General features: G+C 41.1%; 1 protein-coding gene and 1 long non-coding RNA gene across 5 annotated transcripts in view; one reads left to right on the top strand and one right to left on the bottom strand.

Moving 5' to 3' along the window:
- The window catches only part of LOC102160777 (uncharacterized), a 106,276-nt gene that overhangs the window by 22,166 nt on the left and 59,600 nt on the right, over window positions 1-24,510 (top strand). For 2 of the 3 annotated variants that reach the window (XR_001300354.3, XR_014824061.1), the window contains exon 2: window positions 19,090-19,194. This is a non-coding gene — a long non-coding RNA (uncharacterized LOC102160777). Of the gene's footprint in view, window positions 1-19,089; window positions 19,195-22,177; window positions 22,231-24,510 lie in introns of those variants that run through there. The other variant, XR_014824062.1, reaches the window with a different exon arrangement.
- Window positions 1-24,510, bottom strand: part of LRRC78 (leucine rich repeat containing 78) — a 58,203-nt gene that overhangs the window by 17,588 nt on the left and 16,105 nt on the right. For both annotated transcript variants that reach the window (XM_021069546.2, XM_084989919.1), the window contains exons 5-7: window positions 24,166-24,306; window positions 23,627-23,772; window positions 15,940-16,032 (exon numbers count right to left, since the gene is read on the bottom strand). In XM_021069546.2, the coding sequence (XP_020925205.1) occupies window positions 15,940-16,032; window positions 23,627-23,772; window positions 24,166-24,306 (380 nt within the window). The remainder of the gene's footprint in view (window positions 1-15,939; window positions 16,033-23,626; window positions 23,773-24,165; window positions 24,307-24,510) is intronic.

The raw sequence follows: 24,510 nt of genomic DNA, 5'->3' as shown, positions 1-24,510 counted from the left end.
GGTCTTTTGTGTTTCCAATTAAAACAAAATTTTAAAGTTTTTTTGTTCTAGTTCTGTGAAAAAATGCCATCAGTAATTTGATAGGGATTACATTGAATCTGTAGATTGCCTTTGCTTTTTGTTTGTTTTTTAATTTTTTTTAAACTTTTTTTGTCTTTTTGCCTTTTCTAGGGCAGCTCCCGTGGCATATGGAGGTTCCCAGGCTAGCGGTCCAATCAGAGCTATAGCCACTGGCCTACACCAGCGCCACAGAAACGTAGGATCTGAGCCGCGTCTGTGACCTACACCACAGCTCACGGCAATGTCAGATCCTTAACCCACTGAGCAAGGCCAGGGATCGAACCTGCAACCTCATGGTTCCTAGTTGGATTCATTAACTACTGAGCCATGACGGGAACTCTGCCTTTGAGTAATATAGTCGTTTTGACAATATTAAATCTTTTAATCCAAGAATGTGGTACATCTTTTCATCTATTGTGTCATCTTCAGTTTCTTTCATCAGCCTCTTATAGTTTTCAGAGTACAGGTCTTTTGCCTCCTTAGGTAGGTTTATTCCTAGATATTTTATTCTTTTTGATGTGATGGTAAGTGAGATTTTTTCTGTAATTGCTCTTTCCTATCTTTCATTGTTAGCATATAGATGTTCAATAGATTTCTGTGCATTAATTTTGTATCCTGCAACTTTACTGAATTCATCGATGAGCTCTAGTTTCTGGTAGCATCTTTAGGATTTTCTATGTATAGTATCATGTCATTTGCAAATAGTGACAGCTTTACTTCTTCTTTTCCAATCTGAATTCCTTTTATTTCTTTTTATTCTCTTATTTCCATGACTGGGACATCCAAACTATGTTGAATCAAAGTGGCAAGAATGGACATCCTTGTCTTGTTCTTGATCTTAGTGGGAATTCCTTTAGTTTTTCACTGTGAGAATGATGTTAGCTGTGCGTTTGTCACTTATGGCCTTTATTATATTGAGCGAGTGTTCCTTCCTCTTCAGTTTTTTGGAATAGCTTCAGAAGGACAGGTGCTAACTCTTCTCTGAATGTTTGATAGAATTCACCTGTGAAGCCATCTGGTCCTGGAGTTTTGTTTGTTGGAAATTTTTAAATCTCAGTTTGAATTTCAGAATTTGTGATTGGCTTATTCATCTCTTCTATTTCTTCCTGGTTCAGTCTTGGAAGATTGTACCCTTATAAGAACTTGCCCATTTCTTCTAGGTTGTCCATTTTATTGGCATATTGTTGCTTGTAGTAGTCTCTTATGATCCTTTGCATTTCTGTGATGTCCATTCTAACTCCTCCTTTTTTCAATTCTGATTTTATTGATGTGAACCCTCTCCCTTTTTTTTCCTTGATGAGTGTGGCTAAGGGTTTAGCAATTTTGTTCATCTTTTCAAAGACGGGATTTTAGTTTCATTGATCATTTCCGTTGTTTTGTTTCATTTCTATTTCATTTATTTCTTCTCTGATCTTTATGATTTATTTGCTTCTGCTGACTGGGTTTTGTTATTCCTTCTTTAGTTGCTTTAGGTGTAAAGTTAGGTTGTTTATTTGAGATTTTTCTTGTTTCCTGAGATAAGCCTGTACTGCTGTAATCTTCCCTCTTACAACTGTTTTGCTGCATCCTCTAAGTTTTGGATCATTGCATCTTTGTTGACATTTGTCTCGAGGTATTGTTTGATTTCCTCAGTGATCCATTGGTTGTTTAGTAGCATATTGTTTAGTCTTTAAGTGTGTTTTTTGCATTTTTCTTGTAGTTGATTTACAGCCTTAATAGCATCAAAAAAGATGTTCATGGTATTTCATTTTTCTTAAATTTACTGAAGCTTGATTTGTGGTCCAAAATGTGATCTATCCTAGAGAATGTTCCATGTGCACTTGAGAAGAATGTGTATTCTGTTCTTTGCAGATGAAATGTTCTATAAATAACTCTTAAGTCCATCTGGTCTAACACATCATTTAAGGACAGTCTTTCCTTATTGATTTTCTGTTTAGATGATCTATCCATTGCTGCAAGTGGGATGGTAAAGTCCCCAACTATTATTATATTATTGTTGATTTCTCTGTTATGGCCCTTAGCATTTGCCTTATATATTGATGTGTTCCTATGTTGGGAGTGTTATTGATGTGAACCCTCTCCTTTTTTTTTCCTTGATGAGTGTGGCTAAGGGTTTAGCAATTTTGTTCATCTTTTCAAAGACTGGATTTTAGTTTCATTGATCATTTCCGTTGTTTTGTTTCATTTCTATTTCATTTATTTCTTCTCTGATCTTTATGATTTATTTGCTTCTGCTGACTGGGTTGTCTCCATCAAATCTGAATAAGAGCCTTGCTGGATAGAAAAACAATTGTTATATCTTCTTCTTGAATTGATCATATCATTTGATCATTATGTAATGTCTTTCTTTGTCTCTTTTAATCACCTTTATTTTAAAATCTATTTTATCTGATATGAGTATTGCCACTTCAGCTTTCTTGCTTGGAAATATCTTTTTCCATCCTTACTTTCAGTCTGATGTGTCCCTACAAGTTTCTTGTAGACAGCATATATATGGGTCTTGTTTTTGTATCCATTTAGCCAGTCTATGTTTTTGGTTGGAGTATTTAATCCATTTGCATTTAAGGTAATTATTGGTACATATGTTCTTTTGCCATTTTATTAATTGTTTTGGAAAAGTTTTTTTTAGTGTTTTTCCCTTCCCTTTTTTGTTCTCTTGTGGTTTGATGACTATTTTTAGTGTTGTGTTTAGATTGCTTTTTCTTATTTTTGTGTATCTATTGTGGGTTTTTTTTTTTCTTTTTTGCTTTTTAGGGCCACACCCGTGGCATATGGATGGTCCCAGGGTAGGAGTCAAATCGGAGCTACAGCCACCAGCCTGTGCCACAGCCACAGCAATGCAGGATCCGAGCTGAGTCTGTGACCTACACCACAGCTCATGGCAATGCTGGATCCTTAACCCACTAAGTGAGGCCAGGGGTCAAACACACAACCTTATGGTTACTAGTCAGATTTGTTTCTGTTGTGCCACAATTGCAACTCCTACCGTGAACTTTTGGTATAGGAGTCTATATATATATATATACATGACCGTTTTAAGTTGCTGGTCTCTTAATTACAAATGCATTTCTGGTATCTTGCATTTTTTTTTGTGTGTGTGTCTTTTTGCCATTTCTTGGGCCACTCCCGCGGCATATGGAGGTTCCCAGGGTAGGGGTCGAATCGGAGCTGTAGCCACCGGCCTATGCCAGAGCCACAGCAACACAGGATCCGAGCCTCGTCTGCAACCTACACCACAGCTCACGGCAATGCTGGATCCTTAACCCACTGAGCAAGGGCAAGGATCGAACCCGCAACCTCATGGTTCCTAGTCGGATTCGTTAACCACTGTGCCACGACAGGAACTCCCAGGTATCTTCCATTTGTACTCTCCTCTTTTCATGATTGCTAGTTTGATAGCATATTTGTGTATAGATGATTTCCTACCTTTACTATGTTTGCCTTTACTGGTGACCCTTCTCATTTGTAATTTTATTGTCTCTAGTTGTGGCCTTTTCTTTTCCACCTAGAGAAATTCTTTTTAGTATTTGTCATAAAGCTGGTTTGGTGGTGCTGAATTCTCTTAGCTTTTACTTGTCTGTAACACCTTTTGATTTCTCCATCAAATCTGAATAAGAGCCTTGCTGGATAGAGTATTTGTTGCAGATTTTTTCCTTTCATTACTTTAAGTATATTTGTAGTGCCACCTCCCTGTGGCCTGCAGAGTTGCTGCTGAAAAATCAGCTGATAACCTTATCAGGGTTCCCTTGTATGTTATTTGTTGCTTTTCCCTAGCTGCTTTCAATGTTTTCTCTTTGTCTTCAATTTTGGTCATTTTGATTAATATGTTTCAGGCTGTTCCTTCTTGGGTTTATTCTATATGATACTCGTTGTGCTTCCTGGATTTGAGTGAATGATTCCTTTCCCATGTTAGGGAGATTTTTGGCTATGATCTTTTCAAATATTTCCTCTGGCCCTTTCTCTTCTCCTTCTGACACCCCTATAATGTGAAAGTTGGTGCGTTTAATGTTGTCCCTGAGTTCTTTTAGACTGTCCTCATTTTTTTTTTTTTTTTGCTTCTTAGGTCTGCACTCGTGGCTTATGGAGGTTCCCAGGCTAGGGGTCCAATTGGAGCTACAGCTGCCGGCCTAAACCACAGCCACACAATGTAGGATCCGAGCCTCGTCTGTGTCCTACACCATAGCTCATGGCAACACTGGATCCTCAACCCACTGCACAAGGTCAGGGATCAAACCCACAACCTCATGGTTCCTAGTCGGATTCATTTCCACTGCACCATGACAGGAACTCCTCTTTATTCTGTTTAATGTCAGTGATTTCCACTGGTCTGTCTTTCATCTCCTTTATTCTTCTGTCTCTTGTATTCTGTTATTGATTCCTTATAGTGAATTTTTCATTTTGGTTATTGTGTTTTTCATCTCTGCTTGTTTGTTCTTTAAATCTTATATTTCTTCATTAAACATTTCTTTTAAATTCTCGATCTTTGCCTTTGCTTTTTCCCTCAATGGCTTGGATCATCCTACTGGCATTGCTCTAAAGTCTTTTTCATGTAGGTTGTTTATCTCCACTTCACTTAGCTGTTCTTTTGGGGTTTTGTCTTCTTTCTTCATCTGGAGCATATTTCTTTGCCATTTCATTTGGCCTAGCTTTATGTGTTTGTGGGCTCCTTTCTGTAGGCTGCAGGGTTGTAGCCTCTCTTGTTTCTGGTGTCTGCCCCTTTGTGGGTGAGGTTGATACAGGGGCTTGTGGTAGGCTTCCTGATGGGAAGGACTGGTGCCTGCCCACTAGTGGGTGGAGCTGAGTCTTGAACCTATGGTGGGTGAGGCTGAGTCTCTGGATATGATTAGAGGTGGCTTTGTGCCTGGGAGGACTTTAAGCAGCCTGTTTGATGATGGGTGGGGCTGTGTTCTCACCTTGTTTGTTGTTTGGCCTGGGGCTTCTGAGTACTTGTACCTGCAGGCTGTTGTTGAATGGGGCCAGATTTTTCTTTCCCAAAAGGGCAGCCTCCAGGAGCATCACACTGATGATTATTCCCTGGGACTTCTTCCTTCACTCAGTGTCCTGCCACCACAGTGAGCCACAGTCAACCCATGCTTTCCCAGGAGATCCTCCAAGACCTGCAGGAAGGTCTGACCCAGATTTTTATGGAGTCCTTGATTTACCCTGGGACCCAGTACACGTGAAATCCTGGGTCCACCCTTTAGGAGTAGAGTCTCTGTTCCTCCATTCTTGTGGAGCTACTGCACTCAAGCCCCGCTGGCCTTCAGTGCTCCTCCTCCAGAGACTCCTCCTCCCAATGCCAGACCACCAGGCTGGGGAATCTGATGTGGGGTTCATACTCCTGTGAGAGAGCCTCTGTGATTTATATACTTTCCAGTTTGTGGGTTGCCCACCCAGCAGGTACGGGATTGCCTATATTGTGAAAGTACCCCTCCTACCATCTCATTGTGGCTTCTTTGTCTCTGAGTGTAGGATATCTTTTGGTAGCTTCCAGTCAATTTGTTGATGATTGTTGAACAGCAATTTTGTAATTTTGGTGTTTTCATGAGAGGTGAGCCCAAGTTCTACTCTGCCATCTTGTCCCAAGTTCATCTAACATTTAAATTGTCTTTACTTTGGCTAAAGATAAAATTGATGTCTATAGAAATTTCTCACTAGAAGATCAATGCTGTTCCTAGGGGATAACCCTTTTACAGGAATTCAGCCCTTTAAAAGATCCTGCAAAGTTGTCACATTTTTTAAGCTCTAGAAGGGCAAATTTGGAGGAAGAATAATCCTGCCATCATAGATTTCATGATTGAGTTCCGAGGTCCTAGAGTCTGGTCCACCTTCATTTTTCTATCCAGCTTTCACAAAGTTCAGTGTCAGCACTGTGGGGTGGCATCATGTTCACACTTGATTTACAAGTTTAGGAGTTTGGCAAAGAAAAAAAAAATAGGAAGGGGATGGAGAAAGAGAAAAGAGCCATGGACATAGTGCTGGCTTGTCCACTCAGTAAGTATGAGATGAAAGATCTGAATCTCCAGTCCCAAAGCCAGGTTGTTTCCCAAGGGCCTCTAAATGTTTGAAGTCATATGCTTTATGTGCAACATGACCCTTGGAACCTTAGCCAACTACTTTACATGGGGCTTAACTGACAACCAATGATCAGTTCCAAAGTCAGGGAGAGACTGCATGGAACTTAGAGATGTTATATCTATATGTTGTGGATAATTTAAGGGATTTTTAAAGATTCGTTTAGCTATATACTAATTTTGCCCAACATGTTGACTTGAGAACCTAACCCCAGGACTAACAGGACTTTCCTGTACTTAAATTCATTCAGAATTCAACAAATATTTTTGAGCTCCTGTTATGTGCCGGGCAATGTACTAGGTGCTGGGAATCTGACAGGGTACAAGAGAAAACTTCTGCTCTCATGAAGCTGACATGGAGGAATATTAACTAGAGTTTGGGAAGAGCAAGGAAGACAGGCGAGTGGGTGATGACTAAGGGTACATTTTCAAGTCATGAAAGAGAGCTGACTTTTTAGGGAAGGGTGATAAATTTGGATATTGGGCCAGTCCAGTTTGCCACTTAAAGATAAAAAAAAAAAAGCATGCTTAAAAAATATTAGATCAGTTTATTTAGGTATGAATCCATAATCTGCTGGGTTGTTGAAGGGTATAGGCAGGACTTAGTTTCCTTTCATACACTGTTGAAGGGATGAAAACTAGCCCATACTTTGGTTTTACTTGGCATAAGTCTAACTGGTCCAAATGTCACTTGTCCTTACATTCAGGGTATGGGCATGGTAGCAAATGATAGCCATTATGAACAGTATAACAGTGCTGTTATACTGGCAACGTCTATCGCACACTGTAGGTATTTAATAATTGCTGAATAAATGAGTAAATTAATGAATAGTAGAGTATTGAGTGCAATCAGATTGTAGAAACTTTTATCTCACTTGTCACTATTTTTCCAAGCATAGTGTAGTTAATAATGCCTTGAGACAGCTAGTGAACACAAATAAAATACGATTTTTCTATTTATAAAATCTCCTCACAAATATAAATGCCTTTGAAAAGTTGTTGACTGCCCAGAATGATTAATGATGTATATACTGACTTCATGTGGCATTCATTTCTTTTTGCCCCCTCTGGCATGCCAGAAAGCAGTGGCGATGAAGCATGAGGCCAGGGGGGCCAAGGCCAAAGGCCATAGGCCAAATTCCTGTACAGCCATTCAGCTTTGCAAGGAAAGAAACAAAAATGGTCTTGGCCAGTCTACACCCCCAACTGAGCCAGCATGACATAGATGTGTGCCATTGGAGAGGAAGGGAGCTTCCAAGCTTGTGATTGGCCTTGTCTAGCTTGCATCCCCATGGGAAAGGCAATCCAAATCTCCCTCCAACTGGTGGTAAGAGAGGTAACAGTGTTGTCTTGACCCCTGAAAAATAACCAATTAGGAAAATGCAAGTCCAAGCCACTCTGTAGCACTTAGACCTCCAGTGAGTCACAGTGCCATGTTAGAAGGTAGGAAGGCTGATGCTACTTTAGCACAGGGATTTCTTGCTCCAGGCCTCTAACTAAAGTTCAAGCAGAACCAAATTCTTTTCTTTGGATGGAAAATGGAGTAAAGGTGGGTACCTGCTCATTCCCTGGTAATGCTTGATCCACCCCATTTGTATTCACTCCAACCTATTTTAACCTAATCTTACGGTTCTTTGCTTTAAAGCAAAAATAAGCTCACCAACAATGACTGCTTAAGTTTACCCTCCTCTGTCTCAGAGAAGTTAGCAGTGGTAATAGCAATGTCAGTTGTCCCTGAGGAAGGATGGTGTACTGAAATGAGCAGAATCTCCCTGCTAAAAATCTCTCTGGAAAATGCCGTGACTCCTCAGAAAGTCACTTGACTTCTCTGAACCTAAATGTCCTTATTGCTAACATAGAGGTCATAATACTCATCTCTTAGATGCATTACAAAGATTGTCTGGGAAGCATGATGAAACAACAGTTGTAGAAGCACATGGTACATAGCAAATAACACTGCCTGGCTTCCCAGCTTCATTTCTGGATGTTGTGTCATTGGAACCCTGGAATGGGAGCAACCTGGTGGAGAACCTCCATGTATAAGATGTCCCCACTTCTGCCACTACCTCTCTGAGGATCAGGTACATATTTCTAACAACTGCACCCCTCCCCTTGGGAGCCACACCAGACTCAGTACAGACTCACCCTACCTTGAGCTTCCTCCCATTTCTCTTTGGTTAATTGCCAAGATCTCCCCAATTGTCCCTGATTCCAGAATCCTTCTTACCACCCTCATTGAAGTGAGGCTACTAGGTCTTGTTAGTTCTCTGTCCAAAATATATCTAAACTCCATCCATCACTGCAGCCTCTGTTCTTCACTTTATCTTCTCCTGCATTAACCTTGTAAAAGCCTCCAAACTAGTCTGCCATCGTCCAGATGTCCCTGTCTCTAAAACATGTTCTGCAAAGTTGCTGGAGGTTCTTTTTTTAAAACTCCAGTTATTATGTTATTGTCTTGCTTCAAAAGTATCATGTTTCCTTCTTGGCACACAGGAAAGTGTAACTCCTTCACAGCTTTCATGGCTTTTGGCCATGTGTGTCTACTGACCTTTTCAGCTACATTTCCAGCCCTCTCCTAGTGACCACATCACACTTGCCTGTGCTGAACACACCAGGCACTTGCACCCTTCCAGGCATGCAGAAGTTCCTGGGCCAGGGATCGAACCAACGCCACAGCAGTGAACCAAGACACAGCAGTGACAATGCCAGATCCTTAACCCACTGTGCCACCAGGGAACTCTACCCTGAGTCTTTTCTCATGTGGCTCCCTTTGCCTAGAATGACCTCTCTTTCCAAGTTGATGAACCTCTTCTCATTCCTTCCAGAGAGAGCTCAATTTGCCATATGGGCCAGCTCCCAAAGGTCAAGAATAAATTTTCAGGGAACCAGAAGTTCCCCAGAGGGAGTCCACATCTCTCACTCTCTAGGCTCTTCTGAGACCACTGTGTGGGCAACATACAATCCAGAGGGCATGAGACTGTTTTGCTTAACCATTACTCAAATGTTCATCTGTGGATGCCAGATCCTGATAGGACCTTCTTCTAGAGGTTGATTTTGTAAAGAAACCTATTAAAATAGCTTTTTTTTCTTCAACAAGGAACAGGAATGATTTTCTGTGTAATTACTAGAGATTTATAAGCTAGAGTATAAATTCTATTGACTTCAGGATTTAAGGAAGCAAAGTGTAATTAGTGTTGGATGATTTACGCCTTGGACCTTGGAGCCTGTCCACAAAGGTTTCCGTTGTTTAGCTATCACTTAGGATAAAATCCTGAGTAAAATAATTTCAGAATTATAACCAGTAACTTCCTGACTTGGAACTAATAAATCTGTTTTTGAAGATTACATCTTGACTTTTGAACTTGATTCTTGCATTCCTTAATGCCACCAGCATTCCAAAGGTCTGTGGCAATGGCATAAGCAATAATGCCCTATGTGGGGAAGTGAATTTGCTACCTGGGTGGCATTGGTACTGCAGTAAAGGTCTGATCAATTCCAAGCTTGGGTACTGACCATTTTATGTTTGGATTTTGCTCCCTGTACACGTCCAAGTCATGTGCTGGTGCTCCCAGTACTAAATCTTTGAGAGTTAAGACAGTCCTGGAAACTATGGTGTGGGGCTTGGGCTGGGACATGGAACAGACCCAGGGGACAGGATGCTGCTAAGATCTTGATGAGTCTTTCAAGAACTTTGGAGGCCTTGAGGTGACATGGCAGAACTGGCTGAATGGGGCACAGGGAAGCTGTCTTATCTGCAGATGACTATTCCTGATGACCTTTTGGAGACTTTCAGTCTTTAGCCATCTTCTGGATATTTATGGACCTGACAAGCTTATGACTAGGCATAAGCCAAGCTAGACATCCCCCTTGTGAGTGCTGTTCACCCTCCAGGCCCAGGGTCCACAATTCCTGTAGACCCCTGGTACAGAGCCATGCCCAGAGGTGGGCCAGACCAGGTCTGGAAGAGACAGAGAAGCTGGAACAGAAATAGGTTTGGGCCCTATTTGTTCTGTGCTTTCCATGGTGGAGAAAACGCATCTAGGAGCCTTGCTCTGCTTTCTGACTTTCTTTACTCAGTGAAATAAATCAAAAGTGGGCAATCTTGAGTTCCTGTTGTGGTGCAGTGGAAATGAATCCGACTAGGAACCATGAGGTTGCAGGTTTGATCCCTGGCCTCGCTCAGTGGGTTAAGGTGTTGCTGTGAGCTGTGGTGTAGGTGGCAGACGCAGCTCGGATCTGATGTTGCTGTGGCTGTGGTGTAGGCTGGCAGCTGTAGCTCCGATTGTACCCCTAGCCTGAGACCTTCCATAGGCCATGGGTGCAGTCCTAAAAATAATAATAATAAAAAAAAAAGAGTGGGAAATCTGATTTTCTTTCAGGTCTAAAGCAGTGGTTCTCAAAATATGGACCCTGAACCAACAGAATCAGCATCACCTGAGAACTTAATAGCACTGCAGACTCTCCAGCCTTATCTCAGACTTTCTGACTCAGAACCCAGGGAGTTGGGTGGGGGAGGGTGGCAGGACACAGCAATCTGTGGTTTAATGAGACCTCCAGGTGCCTTTAATTTGCTCAAGTTTAAGAACCACTGATCTAATGATGCTTCATGTTCAGGGATGCTTTGAGGTAAGATTGGCTTGGACAAAGAGCCATCACCCTTCAGCAAGCATAGAAATGTACTCCTTTGCTTCTTCTAGCAACTTAGAAATGGCTGCTAAATGTAAAGTTTACGGGTTCTTGTAGTCATACATTTGGAAGGAATATAGAGTGTCAGGCTTCTGAGTAGAGGTTTTGATCATATAGTATTCTGAGTTCGGCTTTCCAAGCAGCAGGCCAAAAGCCTCTTGTCCACAAAGGGGCGAGTATAAAAATAGTTTGGCTGTTTCCAGTTGGGACCAAATGGAAACCATCTGGACTCCTCACCCAGGAGGTTGATGTAAATCAGCTCAATCTGACCCTTTATTTTGAAACAAGAATAACTCTTCCACCAAGACCAAAGTCATCCCCAGACAAATAAACCTCTTATGACTGTGAAAGTAATTATCCAATGTGGGGAGCTGTTTTTTAATTTGCTTTATGAACTGAGGATATCGTGAAAATTCTCTACTTTGACGAGAAGCTAGGAAGTAAATATATATTAGATGCAAAGTTGTTTCTATTTATTTGCGCACAGGATTCCTAGGGAGACAAAAGACTTCAATGTTCCATTGTCTTTTGAATTAAGTCCAAACTCTTGGCCTGACACGCAAAGTCCTCCTTAATGTGGCCTACCCCTCTTGCCAGGTCCATCCTCTTACATCCTCTAGTCTCAGCTAAACTTGTAGGCTTGTGGCTTGCTTTATTATTATTATTGTTGTTGTTGTTGATTTATAGTGTTCTGTCAAATTCTGCTGTACAGCAGTGTCTCAGTTATACATATATATATGTATATATACACACACACATACATTATTTTCCTCATATTATCTTATGTTCTTCATGGTTCCACCTGCAGCATGTGGAAGTTCCTGGGCCACAGACTTAATTGGAGCTGCAGCCGAGGCCTATACCACAGCCAAGGCAACATAAGATCTGAGCTGCATCTGTGACCTGTGCTGCAGGTTGTGGCAATGCTGGATCCATAACCCACTGAGTGAGGCCAGGGATTGAACATGCATCCTAACAGAGACATCAGGTTCTTAATCCACTGAGCCACAATGGGAACTCCCTAAACATTTTTTTATTGAGATAACATTGGTTTCTTATATACAACATTATATTTCTACTTCTGTATACACTACAGTGTGCTTATCACCAAATATTTGGTTCCCATCCATCACTATGCAATTAATCCCTTTTAGTTTCACCCTCCCTTCCTTCCACTGCCCCTTTCCTTCTGGGCATCACTACTCTGTTCTCTGTGCCTTTGTGTTTGTTTTTACTTGGTTTAATTTGTTCATTCATTTTGGAGGGTTTAGTTTGTTTTTTATATTCCACATGGGGGGGGAAATCATACAGTATTTGTCTTTCTCTGTCTGATTTATTTCACTTAGTATAATAACCCCAAGGTCCATGCATGTTGTTGTAAAGGAAAGATTTCATTAGTATTCTATAACTTAGTTATCCATCATCTATTAATGGGCATTTAGATTGTTTCCATATCTTGGCCATTGTAAATAATGCTGTGATGAACACAGGGATGCATAGATCTTTTCAAATTAGTGTTTTCATATTCTTTGGATAAATACCCAGAAATGGGATAATTGGCTCATATGGTAATTTTATTCTTAACTTTTGAGAAATCTCTCTACTATTTTCTATAGTGGCTGCACTGATTTACATTTTCACCAACAGTGTTTGAGGGCTCCCTTTTCTCTATATCCTTGCTAACACTTGTTATTTCTTGCCTTTTTGATAATAGTCATTCTAACAGGTGTGAGGCAATATTTCATAGTGGTTTTGATGTGCATTTACCTAGTAAGTAGTGACGTCAAACATCTTTTCATGGGCCTGCTGGCCATCTGCATGTCTTTTTTGAAAAATGTCCATGCAGCTCCTCTGTGGCTTGCATTAGGGCCTTTCTTCCTCACTTAAGTCCTTCCTCACATAAGTCCTTTATTTCTTTCCATATCAAGTCTGCTCCTTAGTTCATTCACAGAGCCTTTGCCTCAATTCCATTTCTAGGGAGAAAGCTCTTCTCTGAACCCAGTGTCCATGTCAGGCCCTTGAAAAATGCTGGCTTTTGTAGTTATTCATTTCCGAGGTGTATCCTTATTCTACATTCTGAGTCCCCTTGTTATGATTGAATTGTGTCTCCTCCCAAAATTCATATGCAGAAGTCCTAACCTCCAGTTCCTTGGAATGTGATCTAATTTGTAAATAACATCATGGCAGATAGCTAAGATGAGGTCATACTGGGAGTATAGTGGGCCTCAAATCCAATATGACTGATGTCCTTATAAAAACGGGACATTTGGGAGTTTCTTTGTGGTGCAGCAGGTTACAGGTCCAGCATTGTCACTGCAGAGGTTCAGATTCCTGCTGTGGTGCATGTTTGATTCCTGGCCTGGGAACTCACGCATGCAGTGGGCATGGCCAAAAAAAGCGGGAGGGATTTGGACACAGACACAGGGAGGATGCCAGGGGAACATGAAGGCAAAGACTGGGGTGATGCGTCTTTGGTACAAGCCAAGGAGTACCAAATATGGCCATTAAACCAGCAGAAGCTTTGAGAGAGACATGGAACAGATTCTCCCTCAGAACCTCTGGAAGGAACCAACTCTGCCAATATCTTGATCTTTACTTCCAGGCTCCAGAACTGTGAGACAATACCTTTCTCTTGTTTTAGCCACCCAGTCTGTGGTACTTTGCCAAAGTATCCTTAAAAGACAAGAGCACACCTTGTGCCCCACACAGAGCTGGCACTTGATAACCACCTGTTGAGGCAGGTGCAGTGACCAGAAGGTAAGCTCCCTGGGGGCAGAGACCAGGGATCTTTCACACTACACCCCTTATACACCAGCCCCAAATTGCCTTGAGGACATTTTATTTCATAAGTGTTGACTGAAAGAATGACGTAGAACCTCTCACCTCTTCCCTGGAAAATGCAAGATACTAGACTCCCTGCGGGGCTTGGCAGGAGACTACATACAGCTCATGAAGGCCAAAAAAACACAAGTCTGGTATTTTTGGTCAGATTTTAGTAGCTGAATGATTGCTATTGTGACCTGGGCCTCAACATAGCTATTGTTGGAAAGCTAAATGAATGATCATATTATGAATGAATGAATGATTGTATTGCCTTTTTTTTTTTTTTTTAATCTTTTGTCTTTTGAGGGCTACACCTTCAGCATATAGAGGTTCCCAGGCGAGGGGTCAAATTGGATCTGTAGCTGCTAAATGAATGGAGCGAGGCCTTCCCACTGAGCGAGGCCAGGGATTGAACCTAAGTCCTAATGGATAATAGTCAGATCCGTTTCCACTGAGCCACAACAGGAACTCCAAGAATTTGCTTTTTAAATGTAAAGACTTCAAATATTATCCATTTTTGAACTTTTGCCATCAGTATTTGTTTATTTATTTATTAGGGCCACACCTGAGGCATATGGAAGTTCCCAGGCTAGGGCTTGAATTGGAGATGTAGCCACCAGCCTACACCACAGCCACAGCAATACCAGATCCAAGCTGCGTCTGTGACCTACACCACAGCTCACAGCAATGCTGGATCCTTAACCCACTGAGCGAGGCCAGGGATTGAGCCCGCATCCTCATGCTTCCTAGTTGGGTTGGTTAACCACTGAACCACAAAGGGAACTCCCATTAATTAATTAAAAAAAAATTTTTTTTAGCTCAAGTAGGTCAACAAATAGAAGTGGTCAGAGCCTCTCTCCAGTCTTGGGAACCCTTGAAATTCCCAGACAGATTTTGTCCTTTTGGTCTCTCCACAATGCCAACTTGACTTCACAGCGTGATGCAGATGCTCAGTCATTGTCCTTGCTACCACATTTCGTTACCTCTAGATGCAGAGTCAGAATTGGATCCAGCAGTCCTCTCCCCTCAGATGTCATTTGGCCAAGTGTAAGGACTGTCCTTTGTGTGGCTATCAGTCTTGGAGACACTGGTCATCCTCATCCCCACAGGAACCCCAGTCAACTCCTCTGAAAGCATTCTTGGTTGAAAATGTTCCCAAACAGAAACCATCTAAAACAAATGATAACCTAGCATGCTGCTGCTAATGCTGCTGCTGCTCCTCCCTTCTCCTTCTTTCCCCCTTGTAGTAGATTTTCCAAAATCTACTAGCACTATCCAGTGGAGAGACTATATTTACATCAGAGAACAGAGCCAGGATCTTATAAATTTCTTACTTTACCTTTTCATTTGGCTTTTTAGATCATAAAATTTTGTATTTTTCTCATTCAGTGAGATTTCACAGAGGTGATACAAGGATAATTCAAGGACAGAAAAACAAATCAAAAACAAAACATGAGAACAGATTAAAGTTGAGGAAGAGATACATTCAGTGAGATTTCACAGAGGCGATACAAGGATAATTCAAGGACAGAAAAACAAATCAAAAACAAAACATGAGAACAGATTAAAGTTGAGGAAGAGATAGCCAAAGAGTAAAGAGCTTCATTATAAGTGCCCATTGTCAACAAACTACAAAAACAAAACAAAACAAAACAAAACAAAAACAACCTAAACAGAACAAAAAAATTTAGGTTAGCCTCCACGAGGAGTTTCCCAAAGACTGTGCTCCTGATACACCCAGGGATCAGTCATCTTGTGCTGTCTCTTTATAACCTCAAAATGTTAATGCTGTAGTGGAATTTAGGAAAGTGTGAGCACAAGTCCTTGACTTGTAGAGTAAGATGCTGAGGCCCAGGCATCAGGCAAGTGCTGAAAGCACAATCCTAGTTCCCTAACATTTAGCTACAAACTTTTAATACTTGAACAGCTTCCCTCTTAGTTTAATCCTGCTCAGAGGTTATAGTATTGATGATTTCTTAAAATTCCCTCTAATTGACTCAGTTTCTGCTTCTGAGCATAGAAGAAAAGTCTTCAAGCTGAAGTATCAGGTCACACTGGCTGTTTATTGCAGAGATATTCCCATACTTGTTTTTTGGTCTTGTTGAATGAGCCAAAGACAAATTCCTCTGGTGGAAATGGCTAAGATGTTCTGTATTTGGTCTACTTGAAGCCATCAGACACTGAGTGTTCTTCTCCACTTGGGTTTTTCTCTCTCTTTGGAATAATTACTTTAAGGAGGAAGTGATTTACAAGATGAAGGAAATGGGAGGAATAGTTCAAACAACTACAACAATACCTTTTTTTCTCTTCTTTCCTGAAGTAGTTTTCATTGTTAGAGCTCCAGATGACTTTGTAATCTGGTTCAAAGTTGAACTTCCTCTCTGCTTAGCTGTATTAAAAAATAAATTGAAAAAAAGCTAGTTCAAAGTTGCATGAATGGATTTTTGACATACTTTGATATTGGTTACTTGGCTTCATTTTATGTACACTTTGGACAGAGGTATTTCTTATAAAAGAGAATTATCTGACCTATTGACCTCATGTCAGTCCTGTCTTTTTCATGTTTCTCCTCTCAAAGGCTTAAGGAGAACATGTGACCAAGCACGGCTCCAAGAATCACCCTGCAGGGCCTTGTGTAAATTCTTCTTTCTGTTCCACAGCTGCCCTCTATAAAAGTGGTTTTGAATTGGGAATTAGTAAGAATGTAGCACAGAGGAACATATTTTTGACATATTTTAAAATATATATTGGTAATATTGTCACACTGGAGTCATTCTAGACCCCTCTTCCCCTTTCTCTTGCCTCCCACATCCCATCTGTCAGGGAACAGTATAGATATAGAACCTGACCTCCTCTGGATGGACCCCTCTCACCTCTTACCACCACCTCTCATCTGAATGACATTTGCCTCCCCAAAGTTATCTGTGCCCTCCCCCCATACCTAGTATGTTTGCCATGCAAATTGAAGGGTCTCTCTCAAACCTAAGTCCCAACTAAGTCCTGATTCCCCTTCGCTTTCCTAGCTAACGAGGCCCTTGACCCTCTGGCCCCTGTAATTGCCTAGGTACCTGCTCCTTGTACACAGGCTTTGGGGCATTTCCTCTGCCTGGAATGCTCCCCATTTAGCCACAGGCTCACTCCCTCACCTTCTGTGTCTTTTCACAAATGCCACCTTTTCAAGGAGGCTGACATACAACCATCTATTTAAAATCATTCAAAATTTTCCATCCCTTTTGGCCCTATAATTCCTCTTCTGAGAATTTTCAGTATTGGTACACTTGCACCTGAAAGTATATGTATGTGTGTGTGTGTGTGAATCCTAAAGTTAGCAAACAATAAAGCTATTTGGATTTAGGGGAAAAAAATAAAATCACAACCATCTTTTCCTTCCACAGATCCCCAAACTTGCTTATCTTGCTCAATTTTCTTTTCCATAGCAATTATCATCTTCTAATAAACAATGGCAGATGTATAGTTCTGCCTTTTAAAAATTATCTAACACTCTGCACCCCCTTCCACACACACACACACACAAGCATGCACAGGCACACTGCATTCCCAGCCTCCTCCTCAGGGACAGGGATCTTTGTTTTATCTCTAATGTGTGTAAAGAGAGATACAGGTACACACATATACAATGAAGGAGTATCATTACTAAGGTTGGATTTTAGACATTCTAACAAGTAATTAAAACAGACTTGTCATTGGATAGTGAGACATTCGTGCCTCTTCAGTTTTTGGCAACAGAAAGGTCCTGTGCCTGCCTCTGGCAAGAAGAAGAAATTACTAGGAGGCCTGGGAGTAGCTCACAGAACAGGAGAAAAAAACAAACATTTGGGTCTTATGAAGCAGTGGCCTCAAAACATTTTTGCTCTCAAAATCCTAGAGGAATATGGAAAAGCTATGTATAATCGTGTACATTTTTAGTTTTATATCTAAACTTGTTCATTGTGAGTTTTAAAATGTCAAAGGATGAACTTTCTAGCATATGGCAAATATTGACGTTTAAAAATAAAATCTGTAGGGAACTATATTCAGTCTCCTGGGACAGACCATGATGGAAAAGAATATAAAAAAAGAATGTATATATGTATAACTGAGTCATTTTGCTGTACAGCAGAAATTGGAATAATACTGTAAATCAGTTATACTTAATTAAAATAAAATAAAATCTGTTATACCATTCTCTTAAGTGCATCAAATGGAATCTAAATTCCAAGCACTTTGACACTTACCATCATTCATTAAAAATATCCCTATAGCCTAAAACATGAGCAGTACTTCTAGAGTGATTGGAAGTTTTATGATTCCATTTTTCCTTGTGTTTTCATTGGTATTTCCATTCTACTGACTCTGCAGAATTTTATAGTTGAAAGTCTTTTGTAGGTCATCCTGTAATACTTCTCGCTAATAAAAATGCTACATTTACAAATATTTAAATTTTAAATATTTCTTGAGATCATGTCTCTAAAGTGTTAAAAATTCTACAGTTATTAATAAAATTTTAGAAATATGCAGTTGGTTAATATAGCATATGTATTTTATATATTTTAGTAAATCCTAATTAAGTACAAAAATAAAATTTTACTGAACACCTCTCCCAAAGAGATGGATGATGCTGTTTTATTTGTTTTAATAATTAATCCATGTATTCATTAAAGAATATTACTGCTAAAACAAGGCAGACTTAAGCATCAGTGTTTTTCAATGTTGTAGTTGTAACTGCTGAGAAATCTTGTTCATGTAGATGGGAATGGACTAATAGGGTTGCCAGATTCAGCCTCCTTTATCCCTCAAATGCAGGATACTAAATTGAGTTTAAATGCCAGATAAATGAAGAGTAATTATTTTGTTAATTATATCCCAAATACTGCATGGAATATACCTATAGCCAATTATTTGTTTTTCATCTAAAATTCAAAAAAACCCTGGGGGAGTTCCCGTTGTGGCTCAGCGGTAATGAACCCGACTATTATCCATGAGGATGCCAGTTCAATCCCTGGCCTTACGCAGTGGGTTAAGGATCTGGCATTGCTGTGAGCTGTGGTGTAGGTTGCAGACGTGGCTTGGATCCACGTGTTGTTGTGGCTGTGGCATAGGCAGCAGCTGCAGCCTGATTCGACCCCTAGCCTGGGCACTTCCATATGCCACAGGTGTGGCCCTAAAAAAAAAAACCAAAAAACACTAAAAAAACAAAAAAATCCTAAAAAGAGTTTTAATCACAGCAGTACTCTTCAGTTCTTTGAACTCCTGAGCTGTAGGCTGAAAACCATAAGCAAAAAAAATTTTAATGACCTGTCAGTTAACTTAAATCCTCCTTCAATTTAGTTCAAAGCAAAAAGTGGAAGCCACTTGATGTGTAAAATATGATTTATCACTGTTATTAGAGTCATTCATTTTGTTAACCCTTAAAATTTTTAATTGTCTCTTTGTTTTTGCACTTTAGGGGAGATACTCAGATGCTGGATGAGAGACAAGTATGCCTTTCTTTGGCAAAATAGGATGATTTGACCAACGATATTAACCACCAGGTACTGGGTCATTATGGAAGGTGAGAATCTGGACATTTTAAAAAACCATTCACATCCCCTCAAACACAGCCACTGGGAAGTTTGTGAGTACTCTTAATGTGTTTGGGCTACTCTAACAAAACACCATATACTGGGTGGCTTATAAACAACATTTACTCCTCACAGTTCTGGAGGCCGGGAAGTCCAGGTTGCAGGCACTGCCAGATCCAGTGTCTGGTAAGAGCCGCTTCTTGGTTCATAGATGGCCATCTTCTTGCTAGAACCCCACATGATGGAAGGAGTATGGGAGCTCTCTGGGGTCTGTTTTATTTATTTATTTTGTCATTTTTTGTATTTTTAGGGCCCACCTGTGGCATATGGAGGTTCCTAGGCTAGGGGTCCAATCGGAGCTGTAGCAGCCAGCCCATGCCACAGCAATGCAGGATCCGAACCACGTCTGTGACCTATACCACAGCTCACGGCAAGGCCTGATCTTGGTCAGAGATCAAACCCATGTTCTCATGGATACTAGTCAGGTTTGTTAACTGCTGAGCCACGACGGGAAACTCCTGGGGTCTGTCATAAGGGCACTAATCCCATTCAGGAGGGCTTCACCTTCATGACCCAATCACCTTCCCAAGGACCCACCTCTTAATATCATCACTTTAGCGATGAAGACTTCAACATATGACTTTTGAGAGAACACAAACATTCAGTCCATAAGAGTAACATACACACCAGCAGAGAGTAAAAGTGCCTTCTATTTCAGAGCTGGATCGATAGGCCTCTGCTCAGGCAAATTAGTTTTCCCCTCTTGATTTCACTTCTTTGCCAGCAGGATTAGCCACAAACAAAAAAAGAGGCATATGAGGCCATAAAGATGGTTATGGCATCTTAGCAGCCCTTGCCTGACCCCAGGGGTGTGGGATCCAAGCGCCACCAGTTGGACTTTGTCACCATGAAATGTGATTCTTGAGCCACGGAATCTGGCAGCCACCCCCAGACACCTGTGTGTTAGCTCACCTGTAAAAAGCTCCTTGGTCCTTGCTCTTTACAAACCTGTCCTGAAACAAACTGAGTTGAACCCACAGTATGGCTATATTTGGAGATGGGGTCTCTATGGAGGTAATTAAGGTTCAACAAGGTCATAAGGATGGGGCCCTGATTATATAGGATTAGTGTTCTTATTAGACACCAAGGAGCTTGCTCTCTCTAATCCACACACACAACCTAGAAAAGGCCAAGTGAGGACACAGCAAGAGAATGGCATCGGCTAGCCAGCAAGAGAGTTCTTACCAGGAACCGAATCAGCTAGCACGTTGATCTGGGACTTCTAGCCTCCAGAACTGTGAGAAAATAAATCTTTTGTTTAAGGCCCCCAGCCCGTGGTATTTTATTTTGGCAGCCTGAACAGACTAATAGAGAATGCAGAGTAGCTAAAATGCACCAGTTAAACTGGTAGAGATTAAAGTGAATGTGACGGTTAGGAGACTGTCATAGTTAGCCTTGGGGGTGAGGGGAAGAACCTAGAAATGTACTTGTTAAGTGGGTTTTGCTGTCTTGCTGAGATCCTGACTAGTGACAGGGACTTAAAAGAGGTTCTGTATGGTGACCACTGACAGCAGGGCCTGACCCAGCTGGAGTAGTTTCCACCCTGGCCAGGACTGCTATGAAGGATGACAGAGCAGGCCCTTCTGAGGTCAGTTCTGACCCTGGCTTTTTTTGGCTCTCTCTCCTTTAAGATTAAGCCTTAATGCCCTTTCAGCAGAAACCGCTTAGAGCAACCAGAATAAGAGACCTCCGCATTTCTTCCTGACACCCTTTTCACTTCTTACCATTCTAGTCCCACACCTCTCACACCTGTCCCTGCTCACCATGCTCCAGTCCTTTGAGATGGCACTTTTATATTTCCAATTATTAAAAAAAAATCACAGATTCACTAAATAGATCTGGAAGTTACAATACAGGACTTCATAAATAAGAGCTTGGCTTTCTACGGGAATGTTGGTAAAAACGGCAGAGTGAAAATAATATTTGATGACAAACATCCTTTCCCAGCTTCCTTTTGTATATTTTTTGAGTTGACTTGAATTATCAAATTCAACAAATAACCTATATAATTCTGATGCCCTGAAATTTCCTAAATGAAGGACAACCATTATATTTTTAAATCTCAGTTAGTTACAATTTGCACTCATTTACACAAGGTAACCTGGACTTCAGCTCTTTTTTTTTTTTTTTTTTTTAAGGAGGGCAAGTCAGTGAATAAGTATATTTCAATAATTTTCATTGAGATATAATTGACATATAACACTATATTCCAGATGTACAACTTAATGATTTTATATTTACACACATTTGTGAAGTGATCACACTAAATCTAGTCAGCATCCATCACCACATAGTCACAAATATTTTTTTCTTGTGGTGAGAACTTTTTTTTTCTTTTTTGCTTTTTAGGGCCACACCCATGGCATATGGAGGTTCCCAGGCTAAGGGTCTAATTGGAGCTACAGCTGCTGGCCTACACCAGAGCCACAGCAACTCAGGATCTGAGCTGTATCTGCGACCTACACCACAGCTCATGGCAATGCCAGACCCTTAACCCACTGAGTGAGGCCGGCAATCGAACCCACAAAGTCATGGCTCCTAGTCAGATTCGTTTCCACTGCACCACGACAGGAACTCCTCTTGTAGTGAGAACTTTTAGAGTCTACTCTCTTAGCAACTTTCAATTAAGCAATACAGTGGTGTTAACTGTAGGCATGATGCTGTACACCAGACTTCAGGTCTTTATCTACATTTTTTTTCCAGTGAGTAGCGTGATTGTTTTCATGAATATGTTTCAACATTTTATTCTCCTGAGAAAGAGTTGTTGCTATAATGGTAATGATAAGGGTGATGATGATAATTAACCTCCCTCTAGTACTATTGTGTGTAAGACATATGCTAACTGCTTTACATTATATCACTTAATTCTCACTAAACACCAGAAGGTTGTTTATCACTATGTTTATTTTGTAGCAGAAGAAGCTGAAGTTAGATCAATGAGATAATGAAGCAGGATCTGAATCCAGGTCTGATTCTAAGTCTGTGTTATTAACCTCTTATTATAATTTACTGTTATGAGTGACAAAAGTACTCAGGAAGTTCCTGTTGTGGCGCAGTGGTAACAATCCCGACTAGTATTCATGGGGACTCAAGTTTGATCCCTGGCCTCTCCTGGTGGGTCAAGGATCTGGTGTTGCCATGAACTGTGGTGTAGGTTGCAGATGTGGCTCAGATCTGGTGTTGCTGTGGCTGTGGTGTAGACTGGGAGCTGCAGCTCCGATTTCAACCCCTAGCCTGGGAATTTCCATATGTCTTGGATGTGGCCCTAAAAAAAGCAAAAAAAAAAAAAAAAAAAAAAAAGTAGTCAACTTTAGGGAGTTCCCTGGTTAAGGATCCAGTATTGTCACTGCAGTGGCTTGGGTCGCTACTTGTACTGTGGATTTGATCTCTTGTCTGGGAACTTCCATGTGCCACAAGTGTGGCCCCCCCCCAAAAAAAAGGGAATCACCTTTAAAAGTGTCATGAATATGTGTACTTGGAATCTATTAAAAGAAAACAATACTTATAGGGAAGTAAGCAGTTGTTCTCATCTGTCCTACACTTGTCCTTCTCATCTGTCTACTTCTTGTGGACTGCTACTTCCCCCTGCAAATCTGTGATTCTGGTTGCACCCAAGGAAAGCCAGTTACCCTTCTTGTGGGATTTGACCCATAGTCACTGGAAGAAAGATGACTTGAATAATTACAAGTCATGATGATATAGCCCTGGGACCACTGGCACATGTATAAACTGCCATTCCTGCTTGGAGGAAAACTGTCTTGGGAGAGAAGGCCAACCCTCAGAAGGGAAGTAGAGTAATGAGCAGCAAACTCAGGGTCTCCTGATGACATGATTTGAGCTCCTGGAGTCGGCTATCTTTGAAGACAGCTCCACCTGTAGACGTGCCAGTTATGTAAACCCCTATATATCTTTAATTCTGTTTGAATTGCTTTCACTTTTAACTGAAAAAGTGCTGGTTAACACGCTGTACTAATTTCCTATACTGCTCTAACAAATGACCGCTCCAACCTCTCCTCCCATTGTCACATCTCCTTCTCTCTGCCTCTGACCCTCCTGCCTCTCTCCTATAATGATCCTTGTGATTACACTGGACCCAACCAAATAATCCAAGATAAGTCCTCCTGTCTTGAGACCCTTAACTTAATCATATTTGCAAAGTTCCTTTTGCAGTGTTGAGGTAACATAGGTATAGGTTTTGAAGATGAGGACAGAGACATCTTTGGGGGTCTTTTATTCTGCTTCCACACATTCTCAGGAAGAGGCACCTCCATTGATCACTGGGAAGACTACTTTTCATTGCAAAGCAAAATTTTCCTTCTTTTAGTGGCCCCAACAGAGTGTAAAGCCAAATTCCTTGCTTACCTTGGAGCAGCTGAGGGGGATGCCTAGGGTCTGGTGAGCAAGTGGCTGGCTGGTCTTTCCCCTGCATCTCTGCATACTCTGCTACGGGTCTGAGGAGATCCAGAGCTCCAGAACACTGCAAGTAATTGCCATCAAGGTGCAGCTCACTGGGGAAGGAGTGAAATACACTGTTCACTTCGTGTTCTTTCCACTTTCTCAAATTTTATTTGAGATCTTTACCTCACAAAATAGTAGACCTAGTTACAAAATAATAAAAAATTATAATAAATAATAATAGACCACGTCATAAAAAATGGACCTAGTAACATCAACTGGCCAAAGCATGCATTTAGCGCGACATCCTTGATTCTCAGCGTAACTAAAAGGATCTTTCTATTATAATGAAGAAAAAGAAAATGAAATAACTAGAGGGAAGAAAGATTAAAAACATAAAGAAAAATCAAGGGCGTCCCTGGGCTAGTAGGCTCTGTAAGTACCTGGTTATATAACTCAGGACATAACAGTGCCAAGATGTAGGAGGGGAAGCAGGGAACCCTCACCAAATGGCACTCTGGCATATGATAGAGCCCAGCCTTGGCCCAATCTGTGGCCCCAGACCACAGTAACGTAAGCTGAGGACTTGAAGCCTTTGGTTGTTCTCCAGGCCTGAGAAAATCCTCTCAATTTCTTCATTTCCAAATCTAAAAAAGAAATGACAGGAGCAAATAAGTAATTTTTAAAACTATGTCACCCATTGGATTATTTAATTTGAAGGCACTCCCCAGGGCAATTAGAGCAACTTTTGCTGGTCCTCAGTTTGAGCTTCCAGGGCCAGGGCTGACTGTGGGGGTGGGCTAGGATGATTGAGGGGCACAGCCTGCATAGGAGGAAGGGGGACCTGGAGT

The sequence above is a fragment of the Sus scrofa genome, chromosome 13, assembly GCF_054392235.1.
Source record: "Sus scrofa isolate SSC_HxYL_T2T_F1_AM1 chromosome 13, Sscrofa_HxYL_maternal_Yorkshire_Landrace_v2.0, whole genome shotgun sequence".
Taxonomy (NCBI): domain Eukaryota; kingdom Metazoa; phylum Chordata; class Mammalia; order Artiodactyla; family Suidae; genus Sus; species Sus scrofa.
The sequence above is the reverse complement of the archived record's forward strand: the minus strand, read 5'-3'. Positions and strand labels throughout refer to the sequence as shown.